This window comes from Peromyscus maniculatus, chromosome 11, assembly GCF_049852395.1.
Source record: "Peromyscus maniculatus bairdii isolate BWxNUB_F1_BW_parent chromosome 11, HU_Pman_BW_mat_3.1, whole genome shotgun sequence".
Lineage (NCBI taxonomy): Eukaryota > Metazoa > Chordata > Mammalia > Rodentia > Cricetidae > Peromyscus > Peromyscus maniculatus.
Genome location: NC_134862.1, coordinates 73,376,655 through 73,401,579, shown reverse-complemented (window position 1 = coordinate 73,401,579; position 24,925 = coordinate 73,376,655). Strand labels below are relative to the sequence as shown.

General features: G+C 41.4%; 1 protein-coding gene across 5 annotated transcripts in view; it reads right to left on the bottom strand.

The window, feature by feature from the left end:
- The window catches only part of Nme7 (NME/NM23 family member 7), a 153,824-nt gene that overhangs the window by 116,227 nt on the left and 12,672 nt on the right, over positions 1–24,925 (bottom strand). For all 5 annotated transcript variants that reach the window (XM_076547889.1, XM_076547890.1, XM_076547887.1 and 2 more), the window contains 2 exons: positions 7,368–7,475; positions 4,795–4,961 (listed from right to left, as the gene is read on the bottom strand). In XM_076547889.1, coding sequence (XP_076404004.1) covers positions 4,795–4,961; positions 7,368–7,475 — 275 coding nt within the window. The remainder of the gene's footprint in view (positions 1–4,794; positions 4,962–7,367; positions 7,476–24,925) is intronic.

Below are 24,925 nucleotides of genomic sequence, written 5' to 3'. Positions count from 1 at the left end.
TAGTTAGGGTTTCTACTGCTGTGATGAAACACCAAGAGCAAAAAGTAAGCTGGGGGGCTGGAGAGATAGCTCAGTGGTTAAGAGCACTTCCGGCTGCTCTTCCGGAGTTCCTGGGTTCAATTCCCAGCAACCATATGGCAGTTCACAACTGCTTGTAACTCTAGTTGTAGGGCATTGGATAACATCACACAGACATGCATGCAGGTGGGCAAAACACCAATGTACACAAAATAAAACTAAATAAATCATTTTTTTTAAAGCAAGTTGGGGAGAAAAGGGTTTATTTGGCGTACACTTCCATATCACTGTTCATCATTGAAGGAAGTCAGGACAGGAACTCAAACAGGGCAGGAACCTGGAGGCAGGAGCTGATGCAGAGGCCATGGAGGAGTGCTGCTTACTAGCTTGGTCCTCATGGCTTGCTCAGCCTGCTTTCTTGTAGAACCCAGGACCACCAGCCTAGGGATGACACCACCCACAGTGGGCTGGGCCCTCCACCATCCATCACCAACTAAGAAAATGCTTCATAGGCTTTCTTACAACTTCATCTTAGCTTTCTCAATTGAGGGTCCCTCCTCTCAGGTGACTTTAGCTTGTGTCAAGTTTACACAAAACTAGCCAGGACACTGGAATATATCACTCTCCATGATGAATGAAAGCTATAGATATTTATTACTCATCAAAGGGATTATAGAGGCTGGAGGTAGGGCTCAGTTGGTAAAGTGCTTGCCACACAATCATGAGGCCTGAGTTTTGAAAGCCATGTTAAAAACTGAGCATGGTAGTTGTGCACTTGTAATCCTAGCACAAGGGAGGAGGACATAGGTAGACTCCTGGTGCGTGGTGGACAAACAGTCTAGCCAAATCAGTGAGCTCCAGATTCAGTGAGAAACTTTGTCTGAATAAATAAGTCAGAATGTGATAGAGGAAGTTTCCTAATGTCAACCTCTGATCTTTGCACGCACGCATGCACGCACACACGGAGTTATAGGTGCTATTTTCTTACTCTCACAGACTTAACACCAGATCTCCTAAGAATCAATGATGCCTCTTGGTCTAGTACTGTAGGGCTTGCCCAGTTTTACAGTTGCTTTGGTGGGCTCCCTCGAGGCAAGCAGTCCACGTTTGGCCATCACCACCTGTGTACCAATCCCTACACTGAGCTTCCAACCATCCCAAGAATTAGAAAGGGACTGTAAAGAAAGGGTAATGAAGTCACAGAAAAACAACCCAAACACCCTATTTTATAGGGGCTAATAACACAGATATTAGGCACTCAGCTATTTTGGTAGCTTAAAGAAATGGCTTGACTGATTTTTTTTGTTGTTGTTGTTTTCATTTTGAGTTAAGTAGTTTTTGGAACTTTTTAAACATACAGCTTAACTTTCAACAATGATCCCTCATGTTAGGTACTACAATAATAACTACATAAGTACAAAAAACATCTTTCAAATAATACAGCTCCAAAATCAGAACCAAGAAAGATGAAGGAATTAAAATTTCATTTCCAATGCATTTAATCTATTCTCAGAACACTGCAATTTATAAATGTGGACACTGAAAATTAAAATGTCATTTTCATAACACTGGAAATCAATATTCAGAAGAAAGTGATTATTAAGTCATTTTTTTCCTATAAAGTTTAATTTTTTTTAGCTGCATCTTCAATGGTTCTGTTTCTTTCTAAATCAAAACTGAAGAAAATCAGGATGGCAAACAATAAGGAAATAAGAATAAAAGGTACACGTAGGGCTCTGTGCTACAGTTTATCCACCTCATAGAAAAGCCATGCCATACCTTGGACAGTTGTCCCTTAAGACCCATGTATAACGGCTTAGTCCCAAGCCTGTAGAACTTTGTGTTTGGGAGGCGGGTACTGGGAGGTCTTTAGGTCACAACTTAGAAGAGGAGTTAGGACAGCAGACCCTTCTTTACTTTTCTGTCCTGGGGTGAACAGCTTCCTCCACCACTCAATACCCCATCATAATGGGTTGTATTGCTGGAGTCCAACACAACGAGGTCAGTCAGTCAGAGGATGAAAGCTCCAGAACGATGAGGCAAGTTAACCTCTCCTCTTCATAAGATGCCTTGTCTCAGGCACCTGTTAGAATAACTTGCTAACTAAAGAAGCAAGTGCAACAGGAGGGAGGGATGAGGAAGGCAGGAATGCCTGCCAGTGACATTGCTCCTTTATATACCAGGCATCTGCAATGGCGTAATGCCATTCATTCATTCATTCATTCATTCATTCATTCATTCATTCAATAAATATTTGTAGGACAGTTGTGAACAAGAGAGACAGACTAGCTTCTCAGCATCACAGTTTTCCCCTACAGTTTCTTTTCTTTTACCATTTTCCCATTCATCGTCTTTTATCAATCAGTCATGTCGTCAACACTCACTGGACATGCTAGTTCTATGAATAAAGATCAATAATAGATCACATTAGTGACAAGCAACTTAAACTTCCTTATCAATTAGATCAAAAGCCATAACTTGAGGATAGAAAGGAAATAAAAAAAAAAAGGCAGATACATTTGAGTTTGTAGTTTATTAAGTCACTCAGCTGACACAAGTTAGGCACTGCAATGTTGAAAGAGATTTGCTCAATGACTTAAAAGACATAAAAATAAAGTAAACCAGAATGAGAAGAATCACTTCCAGGTCTCATCCAGCCTCCTGTGTTTTCATTCTCATGTCTTTCTGTTTTTCAGGTATTAAAATTTATTTTAGTTATTGCACAAGGCAATGGGCTTCACCACGGCATTATCATTTCATACAGCACTGGACTCTGCTCGTCTTACAGCCCTTCCTCACCCCTACTGTCTCTCCCTCTTCAGGTGGCCCCCTTCCGTTAATATATGTGCCACTTGACAATGCTTGTGTCTTCTCACCAGCGCCACCCAGCTGAAAATGTGGACGAGGCTCCGGTCCCTCGCTGCTCCCACCCCTTCCTGCCAGCCCTGCCAGGGAGCCACACTGCAGCAGGGTGCTGCCTACTCCCCCTACTGGGTTGCACTTGCTATTTCCCCACACTTCACAGTTGACATCATTTTCTTTAAATTTTTTTTTTAGTTAGTATAAAAAAATAATGATTCATAGTGACATTTTCGTATCATTATACTCTGTTCCTTTTTATACTCCTCTGCCCTCCCCAATGGTGACTCATTTCTTGTTAGTCCCATTCCCTTGCCCCCAACAGTCTGTCTGTTTTGGTGACATATATATTCTTTTATGCCCTCTTGTTACCTACTCTCTTCAGTCCTCTCTCCTCCACAGTTCCCTTTCTACACACTATCTATCTATCTATCTATCTATCTATCTATCTATCTATCTATCTATCCATCCACCCATCTATCTGCCTATATTCCACCTATTAAAGAAAGCATATGATATCTATCATCAGTCTGGCTTATATCACTTAACATAATGACCTTCAGTTCTATCCACTTTCTTGTAGATTTCACTCTTTGTAGCTGAATAAAATTCCCCAAAGCAAGCTATCTCCTCTTTGTGATTTCCGATGTTCTCCCAATCTTCTCTCTTTGGAACAGCCTCTATTCTTTGGTTATCTTGGCTTGTTTTACTTACTGCATCATGTTGAAGCAGCTTCTCATCCACCATCTCACCCCAGAAGTTTCTAAATCTTCCATTCTTGACTTGGACTGTCTTGGAGTTTTATTATTGTTAATTAATTAATTAATTAATTTGATTTTTTTTGAGAGATGATTTCTCTGTGGAATAGCCCAGGCCATCCTAGAACTCACTGTAAACTAGGCTGGCCTTGAACTCACCGAGATCTGCCTGCCTCTGCCTACCGAGTTCTGGGATTAAAGGTGTGCGCCACCATTGCTTGTCTTATTTTATTTTTTAAGGCAGGGTTCCATGTAATCCAAGCTGACCTTATACTCCCTATGTAATCTATTTTGACCTTGAACTCTGATCCTCCTATCTCCACTTCCCAAGTGCTGAGATGACATATATGTGCCACCACCCCCAATTTTATACAGTTCTGGGCTCAAACCCAGGCCTTCAGGATTTCATCCATTCTAGACAAACACTCTACCAACCAAGCTACATCTCCTGCCTGCATTACTCCATTTCTGCTAATCACACTCACTCTTTATTTCCTAGTCATACCTACTGCCACCATAATTATTCAGATCATTATTTTAGGAATTAAACTTTTATAAGTTGTAGCCACCAACTTATTCAAGCAGAATAAATAATAGTTCTTCTCAACTTAAGACAGGACTTCCTGCCTTTGTGTCTTTCTTTGTACTCATTCCTTTGACCCGAATTTCCCCCCAGCTCATCTAACTGGGTGATAATTCAATCCATCCTTTATCATCAAGACCAAACAACTCCACAAAGCCTTCATTTTCACAAGAAATAACTTCACTGTCTTCTGACATTACAGTGATTCATGCATCGTTACTTCCTTTCTCCCAAAGTCAGGCTTATCCTTAGGAAGAAGAGTTTATGCTCAAATAGTCTTAGATTTTAGTGAGAAATATAAAAAAAAAATGATAGAGTATGTAAAAAGCTTTTCATCCTCCCTCACCCCCCGCCCCCAAAATAGTCACCTCCCAAGACTATGGATATCACTTTGCTATTCTGATCAGGAACAAATCCCAGATCAGTTCCAAACTATTCAAAAAATGTTGTAACATTACATTGGGTCACTAGAAAAGAGTATGCTGTGATAACCCAATCGAGAAACGGGAAATCAGAAGTTAGCAGCCAGAGTCACATGTAATGTTTCAATGCAAAAGATGACATGGCTGTTCTTACTTCTCTTTCCTACTGCCCAGCTGGCGAGCTGTGTACTGGTCCCCGTAGTCAACCAACAGCAGCTGTCGAGAAAAGACATTCACTTTGTTGCCTATAAATAAATCTTCCAAGCGCAGGTCCTCATACTTGGTCCGCTTTAAGAAGGTGCGACGATTCTTTACATCATGCTAAAACCAAACACAACGAGAAATACTTATAAAGAATGTTACCCTTACTGGGAGGTAGAAACAGTTTTCAGTTTATCTTACCAAAAATAACTACACCCTTTTACTTTTTAACTACACATATAAATCATATTTTATACTATAAATATCTATTTCTAAATCCAATCTAATAATAATAAAAATATATACTTTAAAATACCCTGAATAGACTTATTTTAGCCAAGCTGTTTCAGCACCTATGAACTAGAGACAGTCAGATTCTCACATTCCTTATTTTTACATACACATTCCAATACTAGATAAGCTCATTAAAAATTGTATTTTATTTAAATCATGTGTATATTTGTGTGTCTCTGTGTGGGTATGTACACATGAGTACAAGTGCAGAAGCCAGAAGAGGGTATTGGCTTGCCAGGAGCTGGAGTTACATTGTTGTGAACACTAACGTAGGTGCTGGGAACCAAACTTGGGACCTATAAGAGCAGCAAGCATCTTAACTGAGCCATCTCTCTAGGCCCTCCACTCCCAAATAGGCTGGCTTTTTAAAGGGATTATCATTGAAGGAATGCAAAGAAAGGGACCCTCTTAGATCCTCTTCAATTTGGCTTTTTATATAGATACCAACTTTCAATAATAATATCTATGACTATAATAACCATTTATCTATAACCACTTATCAAATATTGATTAACCCAAAACACCAGTTGTCCCACTTTAGTTTGGGGTCTCTCTGTATATATCTATCTACCTCTGTGTGCGTGTATGTATAGTATATGCTGTTCATGCATGTACATGTAGGTTGGTGTGCATGCCCACATGTATACATGAGAAGGCCAGAGGAGGTTGTCTGTTGTCTTCCTCTGTCATTTTCAACCTTACTTTATTGACATAAGGTCTCACACTGAACCTGAAGTTTGCTGTTTAAGCCAGGCTATCTGGCTAGGAAGCTTTGGGGAGCTGCCTGTCTCTGCTACTCAATGGTGGCGTAATCACATGGAACAAGGCCCAGCTACCATGTAGGTGCTCGATGTTCAAGCTCAGACCTTCAAGCTTTCACAGCCAGTGTTATTGCCCACTAGGAGATCTCTCTAGGTAGGTCTGTCAGTTTTGAGACAAGGTCTTAGTATAAGCTCAGGCTGACCTTGAACTGGTGATTCTCCTGCCTCAGCCTTCCATGTATTGAAATTGCAGTCAAATGTCACCAAGTTTAAGCTGTTCCTGTATTTTTTAATGTCAAAATTTATGAAATACTTCGGTTAGAAATCTGCAACAAGGTTGGGTGTGAAAGCGCACATTTATAACCCCATTTGAGATGCGGCAGGATTGCAAGTGAGAAGCTAGTCTGGATTATGTGGTACAATTCTGTCTGCCATGTAACTCAGAAAAAAAAAATACCTGCACAAAGTTATCTTTATGTACTGATATATTAATGAACACCAAGAAAAAAAAAAGAAGTCCAATAGAACTATCTCTTCAGATAGTGGTTGGTTACTCCCACACCTCTGTGCCGCTATTGCGTCAGCGTATCTCACAGGCAGGTCACCTGTGTACAGTGAATGCGTGTATCTCAGTGTCTGCATGTGTTTCTTGTGCTTTTTTTCCTTTGGCTTTTTCTTTGTTTGTTTTTGTCATATTCTGATTTGTTTTTATTTTTGTGTTTTAGATGTCTGTTTATATTCTAATGAAAGAGAGAAAGAAAGGGTGTGGTGGGGAAGTGAGAAAAATCTGGAAGGAGTTGGGGGAGGGAAAACTGTAATCAAAATCTATTATATGAAAAATTATTTTCAATTAAAAAAAGAAAAAATATACCTTCAAATGCAATTTCAAAATCAACCACATCAAAGGCAGTCTTATTCTTCTTCCTGTCCCATATGAAATAGCTTTGCTATCAGTGTGTGAGCTCCCATGTATGAGTAGACTTCCAAGAACGTGCACGGAAGCCAAAGGTGAACTTCAGGTCTTCTTCTCAGGAACTGTACACCTTACTTTTATTTGTTTGTTTTGCTTTTTGTTTGCGGGAGGGTTTTTTTGTTTTTGTTTTAGGACAGAGTCTCACTATGTAGCCCTAGCCCTGGCTGGCCTGGAACTTACTATGAAAACCAAGCTGGCCTCAAACAAAGACTGGCCCGGCTTCTGCCTCCCGACTGCTTGATTAAAGATGTGATCCACCACACCTGGTTCACTTCACCTTGCCTTTTGAGACAGGACCTCTCACTGAACCTGGGGCTTACCCATTCAGCTCGACCATCTAGCCAGCAAGCCCCACATCTCTGCTTCCACAGGGCTGGGGTTACAGGCAGGCACCAGCATGCCTGACATTTTACCTGACTGCTGAGCATCATACTCAGGTCCCCACGCTTGCAGAGCAAGTGCTTTACCAACTGAGCCATCCTTCCAGCCCTCACTTACCATTTCAACAGATCCATCTGCGGGGTAATACAGCAGCTCATAGCGTCGGAGCAGTGAGGCGTTGGGATCATACCACTCTGCGATGAAAGCGAACCTCTCACTCTGGTTCTGTGAAGAAAAGAACTTTATCACCATCACATAACACATAGCACTCATGTAAGTCGTACAAAAAGAAAAGGAGGATTTCCAAATATTTACACAAGCCAATCTTTGCTATTATGATGAATTATTCCCTTTAGAAATTTGTCCTGCTAGTTTCTGATTAAATAAACTTAGGTCTTTCAAAGGTGAGTTTAATCTTTGTTTCATGGCCATTCAATTGTCCCAATTCAATCAGCAATCTTGGAACATGAGCTCCTGATCTGACTACTTTAACAATTCACAGTTGTTCTGAAGTCAGGCTTCCTTAAAAACTATCAATAAGCAACTGAGCCACTCCATTGCTAGAAGTTTTAATATCCCACACTTGGGAACTTAGCAAGTTTAGAGTATGGTCACTAATGTAGGAAACATCTTTTCTCTCCTTAGTAATTTGACAGCTGTATCTGTGGTGGTATTCCTGCTGCGCTGCACCTGGCCTGGCTCCAGAGAGCAGCACCTAGCCCTAATCCGTCTTTTGTTTAGCAGACACCTTCTGTGTCCCTTCCTGCCCTCTATGGGAATCCTGTCTTGTAGTTTCCCAAGGATATAAAGGCCTATGCAAAACTTGACTCAGGAAACCTGGAAAACGTGGTACCTGAGAAATCGAGGAATTTGCACTTGGCATTGTATTGTTGGGAGCCCCTTTTCAAGTTGTATTGAGCATATGGAAATTAACTGGCTAAACTGTATTGGAGAGAAATACAACTGCCCTAAGCAAAGGGTTAGTGCTTCAGTCCTTCGAGGCTACACCCCCCTGCAGCCATGATAGGCTAGATTCATTCTTAAGATGCCTCTGTGTCTTCATTCCACGGGCCCGTGTGAACCCACACACTGGTGTAGTGACCACACAGCTACAAGTATCATTTTGTAGAAACCTACCTACTGTTTCTACAAAAGTGTTAACCTCTGAGAAAGAGAAGCAAGACAGGCCTTCTGTGCACTACTCTCTGATAAGTAAACACCAAACAGAAAAACTGACAAGAACAATTTCCACTATTTCCAAAAGTTTCAAGCACTCCAAAGCTCTTAGGTATGTATGACCTTTTAGAGTTTTGACCTAGAGTTTCACAATAGAACTTACAGACAAGGAAAAAGTATCCTTCCTGCCATCTTGAAAAAGTAGCCAGTTTCTTCTATAACCATGATTCACCTCAATGAAAAATTTTTTATGAATACATAAAAACAATCATGGAGGGCTGGAGAGATGGTTCAGTGGTTAAGAGCATGGCTGCTTTTCGAGAGGTCCTGAGTTCAATTCCCAGCAACCACATGGTGGCTCACAACCTTCTACAGTGGTGGGATCTAATGCCCTCTTCCGGCATGCAGGTGTACATGCAGATAGAGCATTCATTAAATAGATAGATGATGGATGGATGGATGGATGGATGGATGGATGGATGGATGGGTGGGTGGATGGGTGGATGGATGGATGGATGGATGGATGGATAGATAGATAGATAGATAGATAGATAGATAGATAGATAGATAGATAGATAGATAGATAGATAGATAGATAGATATTTTCAAGAAATCATGGAATCACAGATGCAGAAAAATAACTCCCAAGCCAGCCAGTACCCAGTACTGTTTCCTTTATGGAGTAAAGAGTTACTCTGAGTATAAACTGTATTCAAACTTGGCTTACTTTCTACCTCCTGATTTCCTTTTGAAGTACACACACTGTCCCTTCTTGCGTCTCCTGTGCATTTGGGGATATGAGGACAGTACATCTGGACTTGGCCCAAGGTGGGCTTCACTAAGGTTTGAACGTCCCTTCCAAACCCTTTTCAAAAGTTAATTTCCATTGTGAGAGCAGTAAGCGTTAGAACTCTAAGAGATGCTCACAGGGAGTACATTAAAGAGTCTCCACTCAGGTTAACGAATCAGGGCTGCTTTGGGCGTGGGTGTTACAAAGGGAACTCTCCCACTCATCCTCTTTGATTGGCCACTAGGGAACAAAGATGCTCATGACACATTCTTCTACTTCTCAACCCACACAACAATAAGCCAAATAAATATATTTTCTTTACTGTGGGAGCCTGTTCTGGGCTTTACCCAGCAGGTCCGAATAGAGGATGATCAGGACCACGGGCCTGAGTGCAGGTGTCTGAGATGGTCTGCACTTGGCTGTGCTGGGGGAGGAGGTCTTTTGCTCCACCCCTTGGCGTCTCTATAAAAACCCTGGACCAGAGACAGTCAGGGCCCGTTGGAATAGGTTCCAGGCCCTCTCGAGGCTATCCTTTATTTTCTATCTGTTTATCTCCACAAGATTCTCCGCTATAAATCCTTCTATCTAATATTTCCTGCTGCTCGCACTCAAGAAAACTCTGGGAAGCTGTGGGGGTGGTGGGTAAACGCCCCACACTTTACAAGCTACCCAGTCTTACATATTTTGTTAAAACAACAGAAACTAAGAGAGCCTAATTCTCCCCACCCTCTTTTTCCCCCAGAGCACATTCATTTTCAAAGCTTGTAAATTTTACTTTTTGACTTCATTGAGCCAAATCTATCATTTTCTAAGTGATATCAATGCTTGGTATCATTTTATTCAAATCTTTTATTTTACAGACAAAGAAATTGAGTTCCAGGATATACATGACCACCATAACATCACAGAGCTTGTCAGGTGACTGATCCAAAGCCAGAAACGGCACTTTGCACTGCCCAGCCCCTTCCATGGTTCTGGCCTTGCCGGTGAACTCAAGGAGAACCTGATTCTAGTAGAAACATATAGATACTCTGAGTTTGTTCCATAATGTGCCTGATGGTCACGGGAATAATTTTTCACTTCCTCTTCATGGAATATTTCAGTTTCTCTCAGAAATACTTTATAGAAAATATTCAAACATTACATTGTATCAAAAATATTCTGGTTTTTTTTTTAAGTCATTTTATTTTGAGTGGTGATGGGATTGAACCCAGGCTCACTCACTGGCTAAGCCCAAGACTGTTCCTTGAAGAGACTTAACCAGGAGGAGGAGGATGGTCATGGAACCCTGTGTTTCCACACAACAGCCATTTATTTCTACCTCAGTCAGAGCACCGAGGATTACTTAAGCATCATGAGGCCTGTCATGTTCCCTCATGGAAGGAGCATGTGAGGAGAGACCTTAGATCCAATCTGAGAGTCCAGCCACTAGCTACGTCCCGTGCATCCCCTCCAGTTGTATATACTCATGCCCCATCAGCATAGGATCCTGGGAAGTGAGGGGTTAGAGCATACACGTAGTAAGTTGACAGGAGCCATAAGCCTAAGTGACCCTTGACATACATGCTGCCATATTTGGGCTTCTCTCCTCTTTTCTTAGACCTAGGCCTTGCTTAAGTCTCCATAGCACCAGAACCTCTTCCCACAGATACCAGAACCTCTTCTCAGATATCAGGTGAATGAGCTGCAGTTAAGCAATTAGGCAGCTTGACAAGGGCAGATAGATAACCTTCAGAGCAACATTTCCTGCTGGCTAAACAGCCCATAATTAAGTCCCTTCCTGCTTGCAACCCCCAATACTAAGTCCCTTCCTGCTTGCAACCCCCATAATTAAGTCCCTTCCTGCTCTCAACCCCCTCTGCCTACCTATATATGTCTTAGAGTAAAATAAAATTTTGGAGCTTGATCAGACGTCCTGTCTTGCTCTCATTCTTTGTGTCTCTTGTCCCTCTCATTTGCCGGCCCTCCCTTTAGGTCCCTGTTGAAGACCCCGCTGGCCGGGGCAATAAGTAGCAGGTAAACTGAAAGGCCATGCATTTGCATCTAGGGAAGCCCAGACAATCATAGATGTTCTACCAAAAACTCAGAAGTAGCAATTTTCTTTCGAAATTTTATAATTTAATTGCTTATACAATGATTTGTTTCATAATTTGAACTTACAAAATAGGCAAGGCACTACTGAAAAAAATCATAACACTAATCAATATGAAACTACTATTAACAAATTATAGTCGTAAGAAATTAACTGCTGTGTTTTGGCTTCGCACAGAAATCAAAGGTGTTAGGAAAATAGCAAAGCCTTAACATGCATACAGTTAATGGAATTTCATTTGTGGATTTAAAACTTTATTTTACTCTCTAGAGATAGGACCTCATAGAGCCCAGGACTAGGCCTGTTGATCCTCCCTGCTCTAACCTTCTAAGTCCTGGCCTTACAAAAGGATGCCACCATGCTCAGCATACATTTTAAAGCCATATTATACATTGCACTTATTAGTAGTGTATTTGTCTAAAATAGACAGTCTAATGCACACAGCTACTCTAAAACTAAAAAATAATTATGGGTAGGATAGCAGGGGCCAAACAAGAATCCAAGGACTCTATCAGGGCTTATGACAAAATAATTTATACTTTATTTAAAAGGAATGAATATGTATAGTTGAGAAAGCATTTTAGTTCAAGGACTTCTGGTATTGCAAATAAAGCATGCAACTTGTGTTCAAAGAAATTACCAGATTTTTCATTTAATGCCTCACAAGTAAAGTGAAATCTTAAGGAATAATTGCATTCCAAATTATTTCTTGATAATTTTTAATTAAAAGATTACATTATTCCTCCTCCCTCCAGCCTTTCCCCAAGTGCTCTCAATTTTATCCTTTTTTCTTTAGTTGTTATTGTTACACACACACACACATATATACACACATACATACACACATATATGCATAAATACAACCTGCTGAATTAATTCAGTGTTGATTGTATGTATATGATTTCAAGGTTGTGTGGGGGACCCAAAACAGCTTGACCACACAGCTGCCATGGCAGGCCTAGAGGTCCAGACACAGCTTCTGTGACAGGCTTACTGGCAGGCGACACCCAGACCCAGGAAAAGCCATAAGCTGACCCCACCCAGGGAGGGCCTACATCTAAGGGGAAGCACCTGACATCCCAAACATCCCAACCATTAGATAAAGTGGCCAGATGTCCCTGAGTCTACCATACACCTATTTCTGTTTTACAGATACCCCTAGACAGATGTCAGCCAATTAGGGTCCTGAACCCTGGAAATCCCCTCACCCCAACCTCTGCTATGATAAAAATTCCATCTTGCCTGAACTCAGGGCTCTCTGCTCTCACTGCTGCATCAGACAGACAAGAAAGACCAAGCTCAGAGCTTGAAAATAAAGGCTCTTTGCTTTTACATATGGGATTCAGTCTCCATGGTGGTCTTTTAGGGGTCTCCACAATCTGGGCATAACAGGTTGACCACTTGATATTGGATAACCAATTAGGGGTCTCATCCCCAAGGAGGACTAATTCTTCCACTCTCAAGTTAGTCATTATAAATTATAAGATTTCTCAAGGGAGGTTGTGTCAATACCCTTTTCTGGTGTAACAGAATCCCTATTAAAATTCCCTATGCTTTCCAGGGCCTGATATTCTGGAAAAGCCTCAAGAGGGCAGAGCAAAATTAAAATAAGGAGTAAGTTTAGCAAATACTGACAGCATCACTCCTAAGGACCAAAAACTTAGAAATGCAATCAAAGGAGAGAATGGGGAGAGAGGAGGTTGTTGCTGTTTTGGAGTGAGGTACCAATTACCACTAGCTTTTAGAGATCAACAAGAGCCACTGCTTACACTTGGCTGCTTTTATTAGGGTACTCAGTGCTTTCTAAACTACTGCTATTTTAGCCAACCTTTTAAAATCTTATTTATTTCTCCAAGTGATTGGAATCAAATATTACATTAAGTGTGGGAGTGGGATGAGATAAGCTGACATTACATCATCCCGGTTTTATACATTTATAGTAAATAATCTTCAAAACACACCTATAATTGGAGGCACACTTCACCCACGTGAAAACACACCTACAAATGTTAGGATCCTGCCCTCACTCCTGCACATGCGCAGTTTGGGGTCTTATGTCTTGTCATCAGTGTGCGCTGGCGACTACGTACTCACCTTAAAAAGCCAGACGCAGTCCCATTCTCTCTCTCTCTCTGCTCTCTCTCTCTTCTCTGCTCTGCTTCCCCCTCCCACCACCTTTCTCTCTCTCTAGGCCTGGCTCTCCTCTTTCCCTCCCCCCCTTTTCCCTCCTAATAAAGCTCTGAAAACTAACACTGGGTCCTGTCGTGACCGTGACCTTTTCACTCGGCTCGGTAACCAGCGCCTCCACCAGCACCATTTATCATCCTTTCAACAACTGGAGGCACACTTCACCCACGTGAAAACACACCCACAACTGGAGGCACACTTCACCCACGTGAAAACAGAGGGTCCAATGCTTACAAACAGCTGGTCGAAGCCAGACTTGGACTTTCAAACAAAGATGTGTCTGATGCCAAAATGCACTGAATCAAAAAGAAGACAAATAGATCGAAGAGTTCTGAATGAGCAAAGAGAACGAGGGGAAGGGAGACAGAAAGGCAGTCTGCACTCCGAAGAAAACAGGAGATAGCCATAAGAGGAAATCAGCAATCACTAACTATGGACAATCAGTTTGGCCTTAGCCCTAGAAAGAACAGCTCTGATCAGGTCATGTTCGATGTTTCCGGCAATGTTATTGAAGATACCATTCCTGCTAATATACACAAAAGAATCTATGTCAGCACACACAGAAATACCTGATCTGCCAGTTGTGGGGATGTGAGCCTTTAATACCCAGCAACCAGGAGGCAGACACCTTGGTGAATTAGCCTTGTCTACATAGCAAGTTCCAGGTCAGCCAAGGCCACACAGTCACACCTTGTCTCAAAACAAAAACAAAAAAAACCAGAAAACAAGTAAACAAACAAACGCCCTTGATGATCCATGTTTATTGTAGCTCCATTTACAACAGCAAAATGACTGCCAGTCTAGTGTCCCTCAACAAACAAACAAAATGAAGATGCATACACAATGGAGTTTTATTCAACCACAGAGAAGAATAAAATTATATTGCTTGGTGGGTGAGACTGGAGACCATCACATAAAGGGAAACAAGCCGGAACCATACAGACAAATACTGCATGCTTCTTTTGTATGTGGAACACTCACTCTGCCTCCCTCTCCCTCTCTCTCCATGAAAGTAGAAAAGGACTATTTGGGAAGAGAAAGAACACAAACAGGAGGGCAAAAAGAAAGACAAAAACACAATAGGGAATGAATGTAGTTAAAGGGCATGATGGGTTTAAATAAAAAAATGCCATTATTAAGGCCATTGTTGCCTAAATTTGATACAAAATTATATGAATCTAGGGAGTGAAAATTAGTTCATGGGATAGAAAGGCTTGCTAAAAAAAAGCAAAATTTGGTACAAACAGTAGTATGGTGTAGTAATGTGAGTTCAAAACTCCAGTGGGTGTTTGGCAACGCCTTGACTTCACCTTCATAATTGTGAAGGGTTGCTGGCACAGAACGACACAGCACTAGCAGTTACTGAGGAATGCGTCTGGAGTAACAGTACTTGGGAAGTTTTGGCTTCAAACAGTAATAGAGAACACTATCCTAAATCATCTGTTTTTCAAAGAAATTCATTCAATGAAATTACATGCCAATCCTCAAATATATGACTGATACAATGCTACACTTGTATTTCCTGAAAGTGGGAAGAATAGAAACATTAATGCTGCTGCTTGCACATTTAATAGAAGTGCAAAGGGTCACTGTTAAAAGAAAAACATTGAAAGCTATTTATATGCAAATATGATTGAACTGAAGATGTTTATAAAGCTGAATGAGATGGCTGAAGGAGCTTAGACTTAACTGAGAAAAGATGCATTGCTAGCGTTCAAAATTATTTAAAAATCAGAAAAGCAAGGTTTGGAGATAAAATGTCTGCTGCACAGCACCAGGACCTGTGTTTGGATCTCCAGAACCTACCTAAGAGCCCAGTGCAGCAGCAAGCTTCTGTAACTCCAGCACCAGGAAAAGGTGGAGATAGGGCCATCCCTGGAGCTCACTGGCCCAGCAGCCTAGCTAAATCAATGAGCTCCATGATCAGTGAGAGGTTTTTTCAAAAAATAAAGTAAGCATGATAGAAGGCACCAGTGTCAACTTTGGCCTCTGTACATGTTCTTAAGGCATTTGCATCCTCATGCCCATGTGCATACAAACACACAACATATACCAAGAAATAAAATGAAATGCATACAGAATTTAGGAGTGGATATATAGTCTTATATTATTTTCCTAGATATTGGAAAGTCTATTATAATGATGGCTTCACACTGTGTATGTGGGTGTGTGTAAACCAGAGATCAATGCTGAATGTTTTCCTCTATTGCTTTCTACATTGTTTTTGACACAGGATCTCTCACAGAGGCTGAAGCTCACCGATTTGGCTAGACCGGCTGGCCAGTGAGCTCTAGGAACCCTCTGTCTCTGTCTCTCCATCCTTAGGACTACAGTTGAATGCCACCTCACCTGGCTTCTTCCATGGTGTTACACAGGTTCTGGGGATGCAAGCTTAGGCAGGTACTTCAATGACTGAGCCATCTCGCTAACTACCTAAAAACTTTAAACTACTGTAACAATAACTTCACTTTATGATCCAATGTACACCTAGCAAAATTACTGAAAAATTTCTTGCAACATATTTTCTGTTGTATGACCATTTATTTATTTATTTATTTATCCATCCATTCATTTTTTTTCTATATGTACTAGTATTTTGTCTGCATGTGTGTCTGTCTGATGGTGCTGGATCCCCTAAAACTGGAGTTATAGACAGCTGTGAGCTGCCATGTGGGTGCTAGGAATTGAACCCAGGTCTCCTAACCACGAAGCCACCTTTCTAGCTCCTCAACCTTTTTATTTTTTATTTTTTTTAAGATTTATTTAATATGTACACAGTGTTCTGCCTACATGCTAGAAGAGGGCACCAGATCTCATTACAGATGGTTGTGAGCCACCATGTGGTTGCTGGGAATTGAACTCAGGACCTTTGGAAGAGCAGCCAGTGCTCTTAACTGCTGAGCTATCTCTCCAGTCCTACCTTTTATTTTTTTAAAACACTGATAATGAATCAACCAGACTGTTTGTATAATCTACAAAACAAGGCCAAGAGTTTTTTTTAAAACTACTGCATTACCATCTTCTATTTCTTTACAGTCTTCTCCCACAAGGCACATCTTCTCCTTACCATTCCCTCTAAGAACTGTGTGTGTGTGTGTGTGTGTGTGTGTGTGTGTGTGTGTGTGTGTTTCCCAATAGGAACCAAGTAACATATCAGCTACTAACATAAATGTACCAAATTCAAAACAAACTATAATGGGAAATAATTGTATATACAAAGAGCTAAAGGATTAATTTCTTAGAGATATTTTAATCATCTTGGCTACTGACCCACCATGCATATGCAATGGCTAGGTGCCTGCTATGGTGTGAATGTTTGTATCTCCGTGAAATTCATATGTTACAAACCTAATAATCAGTGTGAGGTGTTATGAGTAAGTGCAGTCTTTGAATGTTTACTACCTGTTATGGAAAAAAAGATTTTTTTGTACATTGTGAAGATGTGTCTTTGCCAAGGTGCCTTTTGATTGGTTTAATAAAAGAGCTGACTGGCCAGTAGCTAGGCAGGAGGTATAGGTGGGACAGGAAGACAGAGAGGACACTGGGAAGAAGGGCAGAACCTCAGGAATGTCGAGTAGACACAAAGGAAGCAAGATGAATGTGTCATGTAGAAAAAGGGTACTGCCAGGTAGCAGAGGGTAGATAAGAAATATGGGTTAATTTAAAATGTAAGAGTCAGCTAGTAGCAAGCCTAAGCTATCAGCCATGCATTTATAATTAGTAAAAAGTCACTGAGTGGTTATTTGGGAGCCAGCTGGCAGTCTCAAAAAACAAACAAACAAACCCTCCACCTACAACTACCCTTACACAAGTGACCTCAGAAAGCTGCCTTACTCTGGTCCCATACTGGATTGCAGCAAGAAGGCACTACCTATAAAGAAAGAAATAGTCCTTGTCAAATGTTGACTCTATTAATGCCTTGGTCTTGAGATATCTGCCCTGGTCTAGAAATGAGAGAAATGAATTCCTGCTATTGTGAGCTATTTTTTTATAGCAGCCCAAACAGACTAAGATACTGCCTGAAAACAAAGAGGTGACTGGGACTCCCAAGTTCAGGAAAGTCGTGGATGGTACTACTGAGGTGGAACTACACAGAACAGAGTTCCACCTACAATTCCCATTTGAAAAGGAAGCACTCTTTCTGAGAACACATCTAAAACACTGCTCAGTGAAGCAACCATGATCCCTCACTGAGATGAAGGACTAACCATCAAGAACAATCACTTCCACAGAACTAACTTAGCAATGAAATGTCAAGTCTCAAATGCATAGTATGCTAATGTTTATTTTACTTGAACCTGTGAGTCATAACTCATGTCACTTAAAATTTTCATCTCCACGATGACTGCTTTATTTAAAATTCCCTGTAAGCTTATCATATTCATTATTCATTATATTTCCCCATTTTCTGAAGGACTGAGAATGAACTTTTGTATAGTTCTCTTTTCCTACGTATGTCACAGTTCACCCATTTTCTACCAATCAGTAAAAGTTTAGGTGCAGTGAGCCTCCTGAGGCAAGCTATTTTCATTACTTTATATAAATAAAGAAACAAACAAACAAATAAATAAATGTAATTTAGTTGACTTTAAGGAGCTAGGATATCCTGGCCAAACATTTATTATGTATTTATTTATTTTACAGTGCTGGGAATTGAACTAGGGCCTTATACATGCCAGGCAAGCACTCAACTGCTGTGCCACACCCCAGCCCCATTAAACTGAACTTTCAAAATATTCGTATTCTTCATGATTGGGTTACCCTCCCTCAACTTCCATCGATACTGACAGAAAGGGAGGAGAGGGAGAGACTGCTGGAGTGTAGTGCATGCTACTCCTTGTTCTTCTTACCAAAACTCAACATCAGTTTTCTGCTTTTAATAATGTAACAAAAACCCTCGACTTAGTCCCCATAAAATATGGGGATGGCATGGAGCTCATCTCTTGAGATGATCATTAGCAGACACTGTATAGAAAGATTAATAATGGATAGAATAAATAGCTTTTTGACTTTGTCCTGGGCCCTGCATGAGAGAAGAGGTGTGTGTAGAAGTAAAAACTAAAGCCAGCTGTTTCTGAATTCCAAATGGGGAAATTAAGATAAATATGAATGAAACAAAAGGAAAACAGTACAAAATGATGCAGAGGCAAGCTTGGTGATTGAAGGCTACAGTAGGTTAGGATTGTCAACTCCACAGAGGCTGGATGCACCCAGCAGACATACCTTCAAGAACCTCAGCTGTCTGTCTGGGAGACGGTTTCTAGATTAGGTTAGTTAAGGTAGGAAGATCCACCCTAAATGTGGGCAGGACTATTCCATTAGGCTGGCATGCTGACCTGAATGAAAAGGGCCAAAAGAAGCTGAGCACCAGAATTCATCTGATGCTGCTTCCTAACTGCAGACACAACGTGACCAGCTGCCTCAAGCTCTGACAGCCATGACTTCCTCATCATGATGGACTGTGTCCTCCTACTATAAACCAAACTAAACCTCTTCTCTAAGTTACTTTCCTTGGGTATTTTTTCATAGCAACAAAACGTATAACTAACATAGTCACCATGTCAAAAGCCACAGAGTGCCGGGCTAAGGATGAGCACAGGTCTGACTGTAAATCTGAGATCTTACAAAGAACATAAAAATATTGATCAACAATGTGCTTAGATTTTAAAGACAAAATGGAACAATGAATCACTGGGTCAGTGAACATTATCAATAAAAAAACAGGATCAAGAAGGCCATGATTAATATTTATCTTAATCGGGATATACACTCTTGAGAACAACAACAAAAACTGTATCTCTGGGGACTAGAAAAGACCCTGGCAAGCTAGGTGCTCAATAAGTTTTCCAGTATAATGAATAGATGGATAGATGAACAGACAGAGAGATGGGAGAAAAGGGTGTCTAGAAGAGAAGATCAACTAAGACTAGCTACTTTAAGTCATGTCTAAGAGAAATGACAGCAAGGATGACTGGGAAAAAAACCCCCACATGTTAAATTAGTAATTAGTAACAGAGCAATGAGAGGCAGGGAGAATCTGAGGATGAGAGAGAGGAGAGAGAGAGAGAGAGAGAGAGAGAGAGAGAGAGACAGAGAGAGAGAGAGAGAGAGAGCGCTGTGGGATGCTCTGTATGGCAAATGTGTTGCTCTGATTGGTTAGTAAATAAAACACTGATTGGCTAGTAGTCAGGCAGGAGGAAGTATAGGTGGACAAGGAGGAGAAGAATTCTGGGACGTGGAAGGCTGAGTCAGAGACACTACCAGCCGCCGCCAGGACAAGCAGCATGCGAAGATGCCGGTAAGCCACGAGCCACGTGGCAAGGTATAGATTTATGGAAATGGATTAATTTAAGCTATAAGAACAGTTAGCAAGAAGCCTGCCACGGCCATACAGTTTGTAAGCAATATAAGTCTCTGTGTTTACTTGGTTGGGTCTGAGCAGCTGTGGGACTGGCGAGTGAGAGAGATTTGTCCTGACTGTGGGTCAGGCAGGAAAACTCTAGCTACAAGAGAGAGAACTGTTTTCAAAATCTCAACTCAAAGTAAGTGAGAGAATGGAGACACTTTCAGGGGAACAGATGAAGACAGTACAGTTAGACCTACTGAATTTGAAGGTACAACTTCTTACATTTAGACATACATGAAAATGTAGCCTCCTGTTACTAACTGGAGTAACAGATTAAGAGTCTAGGAATAAAAATATATTTAAAAAAACAAAAGTTCATAATTTCTTGAACATTCTCAAGAAATTTCCACCCCTCTCCACAAAAAATGACAGCAGCTCTGGGCCCTTATACGAAGCAGCACTGCACGTTTCTGCCATGTAGCACTACACAGTCCTTATGAGAGCCCTAGTGAGTTGTCGTTTTCCAGAAGAAGAAAGGACACAGCAAAGCTGAACAACAGTACTGATGAAGGGTCTGACAGTGACCTTCCTGAAGCCAGGAATCTGGAGAGGACTGGATGTGCTGCTGAAGGCTGGAAAAGATCTCAATATTTCTACCTCTACTCAGTGTTATGCTAGCTCATTCGAGATTTATTACTACAGATGATTTATAATGTATGTACAATAATATACATGTGTTTATAATAATGCACACTGATAACCTTATACATAATTCTAACTAAACACCTATTTTTCCAACAGAAAAGTGAGATTAAAATAGTTCAGAGATTCAACTTATTGTTCTGCCTCCAAATCTATTTGATTCTTATAAGAACTCAATGTCTATTTTATCTCTTTCAGTTCAAATACAGACAGACCTAACTGGATACTCAATTTGTGTAATCATTATTCATTCCAAAAACATTTATCAACTTCTTCCCTTATACACAATTCTGTGGCCAATCCTGTGAATTCTAAGAAGAGATTTCTGAAATTAAGACATCAGGACCATGATAACCCCACATAAACAAATCCTTACAGTCCAACATGGTAAGGAAACCAACGGTGTAAAGAAGCGGCACTTTCCACCAGGCACTGGCCTGAAGCCTTCTGCATTTTACCTGGACAGTACCAGAGTTTCCCTTTTACAAAGATGATTACAGAGCCTGCAGACAGGTGAACCCAGGCAGCTGGATTTCAGAGCACATGCTCTTAACCTCTCGCCGTGGGATGGTGAAATGGGTCAGTGAGATGGCTCAGCAAATAAGGAGCTTGCCAGAAGCGGAGATGGACTTGGTTTGAGCTCCAAGACCCACATGATAGAAAAAGAGAACGGGCTCTAGAGAGCTGTCCTCTGATCCCCGTACACACGCACGCACGCACGCACGCATGCGCGCGCACACACACACACACACACACACACACACACGCACACGCACACGCACACGCGCGCGCACACACACACACACACGCATGCACACACACGCACACGCACACGCGCACACGCGCGCGCGCGCACACACACACACACACACACACACATGCACACGTACATGCACAAGTATAAATCAATAAATGTGAAAAAGAAAAAAAAAGATGAAAAGAGGCCTCGAAGAAAAGTCCGACTAGGCAGTCCATAGGCACAGCACTTGCAGCTTCAGTACTGGCTGCTACATCTTGCCATTTCAATCCTCCATTAGAGCAAAAACAGCAACATAGCAACAGAAATCAGGCCATGCTCTCAGACGCAAGTCTAACGCAGCACTGAATATACACATTTTAATACACAGTAGCGTGTTATTGCTCTATTTCAAGTAAAAACATTTCACAACAGGCAATAAGACATTTTTGCTCATACATAAATGCTCCTTGTTTATACCACACACAAATGGATGTATATATCATAGAGAAATGTCTTGAACTAGCTAAAAATCGACTTTCAGAATCTGCATGTTCAGAATCGGTACCTGCTCTTAATCTGTCATAACAATTATAAGCTTCTCCGGGACTTCATTAGCTTCTGAGGCAATAAAGGTTACAGTTCAATAGGCTACTAAACTAGTCTGGGCCTCTGGGCCTCTACCCGCCCTGAATGACTTTATCCAGCTCCATCAGAAGTCGGCCACACCTGAGAACCTGCCGCCCCCAGCCAGCTGCTTCCAGTAAGGCAGAGCAAAAAGTGGCTGGCGAAGAACAAACTTCATTTTGCCTCGAACATTCCGAGAATATAGTGAATCATTAAAAATTTATTACCAGACACAGTAGGCAAACAAGCCAGCAATTCCTACCACGCTTAGATACGGCACAGTAATCACAGGAAATGGAAACATGGCAACCGAGCAAGATTTTAAGCAATAACTTGTTTTATACTTATTCTTCACAAGATGCACTTCCAAAATCCAAACACCTGGGAAGCGGAGGCGACAGAGCTCCAGTTCAAGACCACTTTTCACTGTGTGGCTTAAAACAGAGCACAGCAGCAGCACCAGCAAATGGTGTGGCTTACACTCGAAATCCCAGGACTCTGAAGGCAAAGGCGATCGGATCGTGAGTTCAAAGCCAGCCTGCGCACACAGGGAGCTCCAGGCCAGCCTGGGCTATCTACTAAGACCACTGTCTTAAAAAGACAGAAAAACAAAACAAAACAATCGATACATGAACTCATGTGTTTCCTGCAGAGGTGATGCTAACAGACGCACGATCGCCTTCACTCTTGCTTACACTTTTTAAAGGGTGGAGTGAAGAGAAGCTGAAAGAACCATGGTCACAGTAAGTACCCATCCAGAAAAGGCTTTTGTTTTTAAACTTCTTTTTGAACCCTATCCTTTAAAAAAAAAATCTCTTGACTTCTGAGGTCACTGCCATGTGAAAAATCAAAGTCACACGCTTGTATTAAGGGAAAGCTCTCTGAAAATCAAGGGCAAACACTGCTTCAGACGCCTTAAAGCAAACACAATTCCTGTGAAGTCTTTCCACACCAACTCCAGCCAAGGGGTATTTCTGAACTTGTGATTTGATTTTCAGAGGCCCAGATATCAAAGGGACATTAACAAAGAGGAAACCAAAGTGCAGATAAGTGAGTTGGCAAGAGCTTTGGGACTTGTCACCCAGCCCAGCTTTACAAGGACCCTTGTTTCCTCGTGGGACAGACGAATTTCCCACAGTAAAACACTGGCTTGTCATCTGGTAGGCTTGTGCAATTAAAATTCTCCCTATAACCAGATTACAGGTTTCTAGAAGACAGTGACTATCACTGACTTCTTTTGAATGTTCTTGGTGACATGGGTAGTTCTGAGGCCTTTAAAACATCAAACAAATACTGAAATAAAGTCCAAAGAAATAAATAATGCATGAAAATCTTGGTAAAATGGCAAAAATCAAATATTCCGTATCCTAAAAGGCTCAAAAGTAGTATTTGTAACTTTTTCATTATGTATTTCCAGGAAGAACCTGAAGATCCCCCTTTGCCCCTTACTTATGTCTTCCCAGGCTAGCACTGTGGAGAACACAGTGATGCGGTGTTAGGTAACACCAGGACAAGGACTGCCCTTAGGGACTGCCTGTCGTCAGCTCACCACAACACTGAAAGAGAAATGGACCTGAGACAAAACAGAAACGCTGGCTCTGAATATATGTAGCACAATAACTCCAAAGTAATCATATACTAGTTATACTTAATACTCAATTACAGAATTGACTCCAGTTGGGCTATAAACCATGTGATAGCAAAGAAAATATCAATATAAATGCTATCTCTAAGCTCTGCAATCATGAAGGTCATAAGCACACTTGAGGATAAAAGTTAATGACTCTCTCTCCCCTAACCACTACACCACTAGGCCTGGAAATGTAAGTGCTGGATATTTTCCATCTGTCCCTCCGGACCTTCAATCAGCTAGTCTATAGTGGGCACTGGGCAGGCCACCTACATGGACTTCCTTCCCCAAAGGACTGCTTTACCTTGCAGCTTTCACGTGGATTTGCTAGGAGACAATGGCCGAAGATGTTTATTTTCTCAACTCCCGGGCAGCTCCCATGGAGTCGCTGAGCTCCACAGAAGCCACAGCTCCTGTCAGCCAGCCCCTCCACTCCAGCTCTCTGGTGTTGCCTAGACCTGCTCTGGCAGTTTCTCTAACTCTGCCCACACTTGGTAATGCATCCCTTATGCCGTTTCTTCCCCTCAGGTGTTCATAGCTGTGTCCAGCCAGGCTCTAGACACAGTACTTCAGAAGCTCCCCACACCCCACACCCCATTTCACATGTGCAGTTCTAGAACATTTCACAGGGAAGGGGATAAGTACTGGTGACTTGTGATTTTGATGTCACATCCAAGAAAGCTTTGCTTGACACAATACTGCAGGATGGAGACCTCTACTTCATTCTAAGAGATTTCTGATTTGGGGTCTTATATTTAGGTCTATGGATTTTTTGTTGTTGGTGGTTTGTTTTTAGCTACTTTTCATGTGTGATGCAAGTTAAGAGTCTAAATGGATCCTTGTACACAAAAATATTCAACTGTCCCAGAAATAGCTGTTCAAATACTACTTTTACCTCAATGAATGGTGCTGGCATTTTTGTCAAAAACCAATTTATCCCCTGGGCTCTGAACTCTGTTCCACTCATCATTCAGCCCATTCCAAGCCATATCACCATGTCTGGAGTACTGAAACTTTATACGTTTCAAACCAGGAAAGGTTAAGTCTTCCAATTTCATATTCTTAAAAGATTGTCTTGGCCGGGGTCGGGAAAGATGGCTCAGTTGGTAAAATGATAACATGCAAGCGTGAAAACCTAAGTTTGGTTCCTAGTACACGTGTAAAATATCTGACTATGTCAGCATATACCTGTAGTTCTAGCACTTGGGGAGTGGAGATGGGTAGAACTCGGAGGCTTGCTGGCCAAGCAACTTAGCCTTATTAGTGAGTTCCAGGTCCAGTAAGAGAGACTGTCTCAAAAAATAAGGTAGAAAGTAAATGAGGAAGACATCCTGTGTCAACCTCTGGCCTTCTCATGTACACTCATGCACACACCTGTACACACTGTCT